The 10,954-nt window shown below is 41.1% G+C and overlaps 1 protein-coding gene across 1 annotated transcript; it reads right to left on the bottom strand.

Annotated features, from left to right (window-relative positions):
• Nucleotides 1–2,217: 2,217 nt before the first annotated feature.
• On the bottom strand, nucleotides 2,218–8,355 carry fga (fibrinogen alpha chain). Its single transcript, XM_080199411.1, has 6 exons — nucleotides 8,302–8,355; nucleotides 6,485–6,601; nucleotides 6,214–6,397; nucleotides 5,797–5,942; nucleotides 3,837–4,953; nucleotides 2,218–2,924 (listed from the first exon to the last, which is right to left on the bottom strand). Exons 1-6 carry the CDS (start codon nucleotides 8,353–8,355, stop codon nucleotides 2,218–2,220), a joined length of 2,325 nt encoding a protein of 774 aa, XP_080055537.1.
• Between the last annotated feature and the right edge of the window lie 2,599 nt (nucleotides 8,356–10,954).

Raw genomic sequence — 10,954 nt, 5'->3', positions numbered from 1 at the left:
CCGGGGCAACCACACACAAGCATTGTGGCAACGATACACACAAGCACCAGTGCAACTTCCCCCATGGGGATCCCCAGAAGGCCATTTCTGGCACTGCTCATGCCTGTCCCTCTGCCCCCGGGGCTACACTTGCCTTTGCCCCCTCCTCCCTCTCCAGAGGGCTCCCATTGCCCCTATTTAAAGAATATTCCTGCTTCATTACATCACTGGCAAGGTTAGGGAAAATTGGGAAGCGGGAATCTCGTTTTCCAGTTCTCACGAGAGTTTGCTCCCATGTCGCTATTTGCACTCATGGCTAATGTGGGCTCAAAATTGCCCCCGGTGAGGGAGAGGGCATGGCTGAGGCATTAAATTGATATGTGCAACTGTTTTTATTAAGGCAGATGGCGCTACCAAGACCATGGTGAAAGAAGAGGTAATTCAGGCACTGGACGAGTTTAAAATTGAAAAGGAGGAGGTATTGAATTGGTTATCTATACTAAGTCACTGGGACTAAATGAGGTGCATTCAGGATACTGAGCAAAGTGAAAGTGAAAAGTGCAGAGGCACTGACCTGCTTCCACTACATTCTCAGGCAGTGCATTCCCATCACTCTGGCCCTGTACTCAAACCTGGAACACCTAGATGACAAGGATACCTATGTCAGACTCCTGTTTATTGACTACATCTCAGCCTTCAACACTATTATTCCCACAAACCTCATCTCCAATCTCCATGGCCTGGGCCTTGGCACCTCCCTCTGCAACTGGATCCTGAATTTCCTAACTCACAGACCATAATCAGTAAGGATAGGCAACAACACCTCCTCCACAATCATCCTCAATACTGGTGCCTCACAAGGCTGTGTTCTCAGCCCCCTACTATACGCCTATGACTGTGTGACAAAATTCCCCTCCAATTCGATTTTCAAATTTGCTGACAACGTCACTGTAGTGGGTTGGATCTCAAACAATGACAAGACAGAGTACAGGAATGAGATAGAAAATCTGGTGAATTGGTGTGGCAACAATAATCTCTCCCTCAATGCCAACAAAACAAAGGAGATTGTCATTGACTTCAGGAAGCGTAACAGAGAACACACCCCTGCCTACATCAACGGGCACAAAGTAGAAAGGGTCGAGTGCTTCAAGTTTTTAGGTGTCCAGATCACTGACAACTTGCCCTGGTCCTCCCATGCTGACTTATAGTTAAGAAAGCCCACCAATGCTTCTACTTTCTCAGAAGACTAAGGGAATTTGGCATGTCAGCTATGACTCTCACCAACATTTACAGACGCACCACAGAAAGCATTCTTTCTGATTGTATCACAGCTTGGTATGGCTCCTGCTCTGCCCAAGAACTCAAGGCACTACAAAAGGTTGTGAATGTAGCCCAATCCATCACACAAACCAGCCTGCCATCCATTGACTCTGTCTACACTTCCCACTGCTTCGGAAAAGGAGGCAGCATAATTAAGGATTCCACGCACATCAGGCATTCTCCCTTCCAACTTCTTCCGTCGGGAAAAATATACAAAAGTCTGAGGTCATGTACCAACTGACTCAAGAACAGCTTCTTCCCTGCTGCTGTCAGACTTTTGAATGGACTTACCTTGCATTAAATTGATCTTTCTCTGCACCCTAGCTATGACTGTAATACTACCTTCTCTCGTTTCTTTCTCTATGATCGGTGTGTTTAGCGCGCAAGAAACAATGCTTCTCCCCGTATGTTAATACATGTGACAATAATAAATGAAATGAAATCAAATTCACAGAACTTCCTAGTGTCCTACTGATCATTGAATACTTTCTTGTCAAATTACTCCTTCCAAAGTGTATCAACTCACAATTTTAAAGATTAAATTCCATCTGCCACTTATCTAGCCATTTGACCATTCTGTCTATATCTTGTTGTAAGACACTGCCTCACTGTCAACCACCCGGCCAACCTTTGTGTCATCGGCAAACTTGCTAATCCTGCCCCTCATGTAGTCATCAATTATCTGAATGATGAATAAAAATAAATGAATGAATGAGCAAGACATGGTGCATGGTAAACTGTTTGATTAAATATTATGATTACCCATTTATTCAGTGTTGGTGCAGGACTTCCAACAGTTTAATCAAGTGTTTAAACATTACAAACGAAGCTTATGCAAAGAGGTAGATTTTTCGCTGCAACCTAGATAAATGCAAAACTTGCCATAACTTTTAACCAACTATCAGTAGAAATTCTTTTCTAAATTGAAGCAATTGGCCGTATTTTTATTTTTACCACTTTAAGAGAATAGTCGATATCCTTGAAAGGTGCCCATATCACTCCATTTTCTATTTCATATGGAATGTTGTTACGAGGATCATACAATCCACCATGGTAATAAATTCCATTCAGATTAGCAGACTGACAACCATTGTACCACCAACCCCCTCCATAAAACTGCGCGCAGTTCTCCTCCCATTTATCATTATCTCTGTCGTAAGTGCTAAATTTCATGTTTGCGTGAGTAGTATGTTCCCTATCCCACAATAACCCAGATATTAATGCATCCCCAGCATTCCCAACGTAGTTGGTAATATTTAGCATGTAGCTCTCTGACTCAGAGCCCACCGACACCGCATACTCAGCAAACGCCTCATTCCCCGCCCAGTCCTCTAGCTCGACACGGAGGACACTTTCGTTCTGTGTGAGAAAATGGAGGATGTCATTTCCCAGCCAGATATCTCCTCGGCCTTGACCATCAATGCTACCAAAACCCCTCTTGTACTCATCCCAGGATCGGTTAAAATGAACCGATGCACCCATTCGCTGTTGAACCAAGACCCAACCACCCAGTCCAGTACTCTGATCACAGTAAACTGTCACAACGTCAGCAGAGCCGGTGGGTTTTATCTTAAATAAACCATCTTCATCACCAAATGCATGTTTTTGTATGATGTCGTCACAATCTGAAAAATTTAAAAGATTATGCTGAATTAGGCATGTTGTAGAGAGTAGCTGAACAGTTGCGTGAGTTGCACACAAATAAAGAATCTACAGCTGGAACTGATATATAGAGAGTAAATGTCAGAAAACACATTCCCCAGCAGGCTTCTTGGAAAGTTACAAAACTCCAATTCAAGACTCAACATTTAGAAATCTTCCACCTTACTAGCCTGTGAAAGGAATCTATGTTAATATGCTTTTAGATTTCAAACTATGCCTACCAAACACTGAGCCATGGAACATTGTACAACAACTTGAATTTTGTGTGCATCTCTGGAATCCACATTATAGGAAAGGTGTGATAGCACTGGAAACAATACAGAAAAGATTTACCAGGATGTTGCCCTGGGCTAGAGAATTTTAGTTATAAAGAGATAGGCTGGGGTTGTTTCCTTGGGAGTGGAGGAGACTGAAGGCGGACACAACTGAGATGTATAAAATTACTGAGGGAATGGATAGAGAGTAGCAGGAAGAAACTTTTCCCATGGCGAAGGGATCAAAGACTACGGGGCATAGATTTAAGGCAAGGGGCAGAAGGTTGAGAGGAGATGTGAGGAAAAACTTTTTCACACAAAGGTTGGTGGGAGTCTGGAACTACCTGAAAGGGTGGTGGAAGCAGAGACCTTCAAAACACTTAAGAAGGTTTTAGATACGCACTTGTTATGCCAAGACATACAAGATGACGGACAAGTGCTGGAAAATGGGATTAGGATGGTTGGGTGATTTGCCTTTGATGGGCTGAAGGGCCTTTTTCTGTGCTTCACACCTCTATGACTCTGTGACTCTAATCCCAACCCATTGAATTGATCTGCATGTTGATTCTACGTATCTAGAAAAAAGCCAACATTTTTCACTTAGATTATGCTTAAACATACCTTTCCCAATGTAGCCTTTAATCTTCTGATTTTTAACTGTGTGCGAGCTGCGATCCCGTACATCCAGAATCCCCTCTCCAGTTTCCTCATTAAACATAAAGTTTGGGTCCAAAGCAAGTTGTGTAGTGTTTGAGATTTTTGAAAATCCCTTTGATTCCCCTGTGTTAGAAACCTGGTGGCCACTGCTAATATTAAATAATTCTGTGTGAGACACCTTGCTTTTGGAACTTGCCACCTCTTTGGTTGAAGGGAAACTACGTTTCTTGCTGCTGACCATTACAGTGTCATCAAAATGCCCCAAGTTTGAATAATCAGTGAAATCACCAGAGCTATTGGCCTCTGTGTGAGTTGAATGACCAGAAAAGACCTTACTTGCTTGGGGCAATGATAATTCCTTAATGTCAATCTGTTCCAAATTGTGGAATGATGCATCAGAAAAAATATCTTGACTGGAAATCTGCACGTCCCTATCTTTGGTAAAAGGTTGGCTTGTGGCAGTTTTGGAACCAGTTATGTAGTGGTGTGTTTCTGTACTGTGAGAAGTATATGAGGAAGTTGCTCTGAATGAATCTGTAGTGAAGTGTGGCTCTTCAGTTCCACTATCCACATTACCATGCATTAGGAACGTTTCTGCTCTCCTTGTGATGTTTACTCCATGAGTTAATGCCACATCATCCTTCTCTGTGCTGTTGATTCCATCAGGAATGAGGGACATAGCATCAATCTTCATGCTGCCTGTTTGAGTGGATACAGCATGTGAAGTCGGAGGGGTAGGAGTTGAAAATGACCCTTCATAATAGTCAGGAACTAGATGTGAATTTACCTGAAGTGCATCATTTTCCAGCGTCATCAACCTAGTGTGTACCTCTTCCCAGAACTTTGGATATTCATCACCAACATCAGGCGCAGATTTAAAGCCAGTTACTTTATCAGAATTCTTCACCAAACGCATTTTGAGCATTTTTATTGATGTATTATGTACGATACTATCCAGTCTAATATCTGTCAGTGATTTAAGGGATTTCTCCATCTGGATGTTATGTTCTTTGTTGATATCATAAACAATTGACTTGGCACAAGATCCTTTGCAAGATCGTATTTTGATGTCAATGTCAACCTGACAAGAAAAAAATAATATTATGATCAAACAACAATAATCGTTATTGGAGAAATTTGATGAGATTCTATTTCATTCCCCTCCCATCACCACCTTCACTCCACAAACTCATGTTTTCCAATAAGCAAGAAGGGTTAATAGTTTGCACTGCATAATGTTTATGGATGAGTTGTATTTTTCAGACATTCATGGAGGCATAATAAGCTGTGCATCAATCAGATGCTCCCCACATCCCTTCATGACCCCATTGCCATCTTTATTCCAATTCAGTGTCAACCCATGCCCTTTACCTATTCATATGGCCCCTTTATAGCTCTCCTGTAAATTCAATGCAAAATCATTGCTCCCCTGCTGTCATAAGACCTTTGAATGGTCCTATCATATATAGGTGACCTCTCTTTTTACCCTATCTGCAACTGCAACATTACATTCTGCACCCTAGCCTTTCTTTTTCCCCTATGTACTCTATGAACAGTATGTTCTGTCTGTATAGTGTGCAGGAAACAATACTTTTCACTTTATCCCAATATATGTGACAATAATAAATAAAAGAAAATTAAATTAAATTAACAAGTAGTTGCCAACTTTAAGGAAGTTTTTTTCTCTGTGAATGTATTGCAATGTTGCAAGAGCAATCCGATATTTAGAAAAGTTAGAATTTGGAGAACGTACTCAAACAGATGTGAAGAAGATTAAAAAATATAATCACATTCTGCCAGATACTAAATTCATGGCAAAAATTTAATATCAATGTTTTAAAATTCTCAAAACAAAACTCACAAACTTCCAAATTTCCAACCATCAGGGTAAAAACATTGCAATTGGAAAGTAAGTAACCTTTACCTCCAGTCTTGAGATAACTTTGAATTGTTCAACTATATTACTTTGTAGCAGTGTTAATTTGAGACTTTGATCATTGGTTTTGTTCTGCAAGATGATAAGTCTGGAATTCAGATGATCCACCAACTGATAGTAGGTGTCCCCAAATCCTAAAAAATGATGAAAGAATTCTGCTGGATATGAACATATTTTCAAAAGGTTTTTCTCAAGTTTCTCACTGCACATTTTGTGAAAGAACTAAAAATGTAAACTAAATGTTAGAGAAAGAGTTGCATTTTCTGAGGCAGGATTGAATGGGATGAGAATTTCAAGTGTTATAAAATACCCAAAAGATAAAATTTGAGTTTAATTTATTTTTAATTTCTGTGGAAATAAAAGCTGAACACTTCTTTCAGAAAGATGAACACAGCAACCACTCACTTCCTATTCCATTCAGAGTCTGTTTGATTCTGTGGACAGCTTTTGTCACGGTAAGATGAACATTCCCAAACGCTGTGGAATACGTTTCCAACATTTGTTGAATCTCTTTGATTCTGTCATCATTTTGTCCATTCTTAGTCTTTATTAGTCCTTGTATTCCGCACCCCGATGGACATTTAAGGCCCTATTTGATTAATGCAGAATTGCATTGTTTTAGTTGCTTGTAATGTTTCATTTCAGAGAAAGATGAGATGACAACTGCACCACCTACCCAGTCTTCCTCTGCACAAGTCGACCATTCCTTCTCTGAACATTGTTTCAATCTAGACTGGTCATCACTCTTGACAGGCTGAAGACTGCGAGGTACAAGAACGGACTTGGACAGAATCTTCAAGTGTAAGAAACCAAAAAGGACATTGGTTTTCCATTTACAGCACTAACCCACAAACATTAAACTTGTATTTTCTCTTCAATTTAGTGTGAACGTAGAATGCAGCCTTTACTAAAGGCTTACTAAATCTACAATCACGATGGCACAGCTTTTTTGGTATAGTTCAATACACCTTGCATAATAAAATATACATTCTATAAACACTGGAGATATTTTCATGTTTTCACAGTTGTAATATCAAAGTAGGCAATTTTTAAGAATCCATCTATGGGGAAAATAGGATACGTCGCTGTCAGCAGTGGGACACAGATGTCTTGACTTTCAAAGGTGCTGATAGGAGTTACTACATTCCCAACATGGAGTGGACATTCATCTTCACCTACACCTTCATCTATGACTCTACAGGCTAAAGGAACAGGTTACCAGCCTGTTACAATATCACTGATTTCACATACTTCAAAATATCAGAAACATGTGAATATAATATCCATCCCTTATACCATTTAGAATGTGACCCTCTGAGAGGTAACTTGAAGTTATGTTGCTAGGCAACCCCTGCCAACTATATGGAGCTAAGGGCCCAAGAAGCTTCATACAAATGTCCAAACTCCATGATGTCTAATTTATAATATGAAGAGACGGCAGCTGGGAATATTCACTTTCTCTTAACATTGACATTCTTGGACAAGGTTCAGTGTGCCACCTTGGCTTTGTACCAGAGTGGAGTCATACTGTTTTATCTTGTGCTCCAAACATCTTTATCCAATCTCTCCTCGCTCCCACCTATGGCTGACCTACTTTGCTCCAGCTGCTCCACCCCCTCTCAAACAGTATAAAATCCATTACATTCTCAGCTCTGAGGAAAAGTCACAATGATTCGAAACATTAACTCTCCACAGATGCTAACAGGGCCTTTTGGAGCACTTTCAGTTTTTATTCGAGTTATACTGAATAACTGGTGAAAAGCCAGGCTATTATAACTTTTGCATTTTGTTTCTATTAGTGCACTTGATAGTCCTATGGCACCTCACTTCCATGTTCCACTACCATTTTCAGATTAATATTCACCTAAAAGGACTTTGTGCGGCAAATTTTTCCGTGCTGCCCACCATGGGAATTGGAGCGGGCGAGGGGCAGACTATGGAAAGGTCTATTGACCTTGGACGGGATTTTCCGGTTTCAGGGCGAGCGAGGCTGGAGAACCCCGCCCTGTATGTGTGAAAGTTACTGTATAACTGAAATCTTGTCTACATATGGGCTAATAATTGTTTACTTTTAGGTCATCTCACTAGAGATTGTTGTAATTATATTAGATATAATAAGTTTCCAATTGATTTTGTCCTTATTACATTCAAATGACAGGAACTAGTTTTCCTTCAAAGATTTATTCTCAAATGCTCTGAAGCCTGGTCATACAGCAATTCCCAGTCACAGTGTCCCTAGATCCACAAGGCCAATCTGCACAGCACCTCACCACATTAACTTCACCTCATTCTTTACAGGTTCATTACTAATATGTTATAGAAACAAGAGAACTTATGAAGATTAATGGGATTTGATTTATATCCTACTCTTCTTGTTGTTTACAACTCCTTTGTAACTTTATTATACAGGAGTTATTAGGTTGGCCGACCCTCAGGATATAAATCAGAGCCCATGGGTCTTCGCAATGTATGCTCTGTATAAGGAAAACTTACCCAGTCAACTAACATGAAGCATACAAACAACCCCAAGGCCTGTCCAGCTCTCATCTCTCTAGCTCTGCAGCAAAGCTTTGAGGATATGTCACTTCTCTCTCCCTTCTATCAAATTTCAAACCTACCAAAATCAGAATCAGTCAGAGTTAGTGGGAAACATATTTACCCTTTACTGTGGAGACCCTGTTGATCATTTACCATCCAGGTCTTGCTGAAATTCTTGGATTTTACTGATGCTTTGTTGACACATCAAAGGTCAATAGCTTCAAAACCCTGGAACACGCTTGCACAAATACAGCATGGAATTGATGTGCTGGTTTCACAGGGATGGTTTTTTAGTGAGACTGCTCCAAAAAGAGAGACCTAAGCGAATGAAAATGGGCACCTTTGGTAATCTTATATTGTTCCTCATCACTGTGCTAGATATCAGTTTTGGTTCAGTGGTAGCAGTTGCTCCTTCAAGGTGGATGGTTAGACCGTGGCTAATCCATCTAACCTACATACCTTTGATCAGTGATTGGCAATTTAGCACCTGCTAAACGTGCACATCTTTGGACTGTGGGAGGAAACCGGAGCACCCGGAGGAAACCCACACAGACACAAGAAGAGCATGCAAATTCTCCACAGATAGTCACCCAAGGCCGGAATTGAACATGAGTCCCAGGAGCTGTGAAGCAGCAGTGCTAATAACTATGTCACTGTGCCTCCCTAGTCATGACATTGCCTGCAGCTGCCTCTCAAAGCCATTTCATGCATACGGGAGTGTCCTGACCACTACATGGATGCCCAGTGTTTAATGAACATGATGGTTGATCAAACCACCGCCGCCTCCCCCCCGCACTCCACACACCACATGAGCGAGTGGAGACAGCTTTGGCCATTTGATTATATCCTGAGCTCTCACCTCAGACGCAGGCATTGTCCTAACCTGCACTCCATGTGCTTGCATTTTGCTTGGATCATGGGAGACGCTTGTCAGTGTGCACTTTAAGATAAAGCAAGGGATTAGCCTTTGGTCAGTGCTCCATGGTCACTTTTCTAAAGGGATTCTCAAGCCTGCCCAGTTGCCCAGTGGTTCTTCCAAATTGTAGCACTCATTGAATTGGAAGTCTGTGCCCGAGGAGTGAATTGGAGAGCTGAAGTAGTTGGTACTGTCAAGAACAAGTGAGTACAATCGCTTGACTAGCCTGACTCCAATTTAACTCAAGCTAAATGATCTCAGCTGTTATAGAATGCTCTTCTTTGATATATTTTCCCATTTGCCTGGCTGTCTTCTTCATCCCACCCCCTCTACAGCACCCTTCCTTCCCCCCATCCACACATCCACTGCCCCACCATTGGGTTTTTGTTTGCATCCTTCAGCCTGTGGTGCCATGATCTGCCCTTACACAGTTATCCACGCCCCAAGGTTCCCTTCTCACTGGCAGTGCTACTCTTGCTCTGAGGCTCCTTTCTCTCTGTCATTGCCACCCTTGACCCATGACTCCCTTCACTCTGGCACTGTTCCCCCTACCTCGAGTTTGATTTCTCTCTGGCAGTGCCACTCTTGCCCTGACTTTCCTTTTGTTTCCTTCTTTCTAATATTGTCTCCTTGTCGGAGGTTGCCTTTGTTTGCTTCTCTTTGGTACCACAAGGCAGCATGAAGAATCTGTTGTGAAGACTTGCCTATAATACTATGTCCTGAATCTGCAGAGCTGCTTCCTTGCATTTGGTTCCTCGTGAACACTGCACTAGGTTGTGTGGCAATGTAAATCATACAGTTCTAAAATCGCACTGAAGTGGAATTTAAATTTGACATGGGGGCATATTTTTGCATCTCATTCTGGAGTTTCCTCACTGGAATCATCTCCCCATATTGGATCAGTTAGAACAACATGTTTGACAACAAGATACAAGCGACAAGCACCTGGTAACCTGAACTTTCAACCCCTTTTAACCCATCTCTTTAACTTCAGGCGTTATAAAACCTCATTAAAATGTATATGCAAAGAAGCTAAAAGACCTGAAATCTTTAGTCACAAGACTATCCAGACATCCAAGCTTCAAGGTTTATAAACAAAACCTAAGTGAAACTGAAACGATTCTTTCTTAACATACAAATATAAGTGTATAAATTCGACTTCAAACTCTTCACTGTTCATAACAGTGGTCAGAAGTGGGGTCCAGCCCACTAGGAGAAAAGCAGATAATAAATGTTGCAGGTTGTAGGCAAAGTTAGGATGCTTAATGTGTACACTGTATCAGCATTTACTAAGGAAGAAGATGCTAACAAAATATCAGTAGAAGCAGTGACGATAGAGGTAATGTAAGGGGCAAACGTAGTAGAAAGGCTGGCTAGGTTTAGAGTGGATAAGTTGCCTGGTCTAGATGGCTTGCATTCCAGTTTACTAATGGAATTGGGGGATTAGATAGTGGAATTCTTGCCAATGCCTTCAAGATTTCTCTTAATACAGAAGTGCCAAGAGATTGAACAGTGGAAAATGTGACACCAAGAAAGAATATAAGAATAATCCTAGTAGTTTAATATCATGGAATAATAATCAAGGGAAAAAATTGACAAGGGCTTTGGAGAGGTTTGAGTTAATTAAGGAGGGCCAGCTTAAGTTTGTAAAAGATTGTGCTAGACTAATTCAGCTGAATTTTTTGATGAAGA

The sequence above is a fragment of the Carcharhinus amblyrhynchos genome, chromosome 1 (assembly GCF_965287045.1).
Source record: "Carcharhinus amblyrhynchos chromosome 1, sCarAmb.v2.hapA, whole genome shotgun sequence".
Lineage (NCBI taxonomy): Eukaryota > Metazoa > Chordata > Chondrichthyes > Carcharhiniformes > Carcharhinidae > Carcharhinus > Carcharhinus amblyrhynchos.
This window is presented reverse-complemented; position numbering and strand designations above follow the sequence as displayed.

What these genes read in the sequence shown, in the direction of transcription:
- fga (XM_080199411.1), bottom strand. Translation starts at nt 8,355, where the DNA reads ATGAGAGCTGGACAGGCCTTGGGGTTGTTTGTATGCTTCATGTTAGTT. An exon ending in GACTCTGAATGGAATAGGAA is followed by an intron (nt 5,943 to 6,213) that starts GTGAGTGGTTGC and finishes ATCATTTTTTAG; the next exon opens with GATTTGGGGACACCTACTAT. An exon ending in AAGTTATCTCAAGACTGGAG is followed by an intron (nt 4,954 to 5,796) that starts GTAAAGGTTACT and finishes TTTTCTTGTCAG; the next exon opens with GTTGACATTGACATCAAAAT.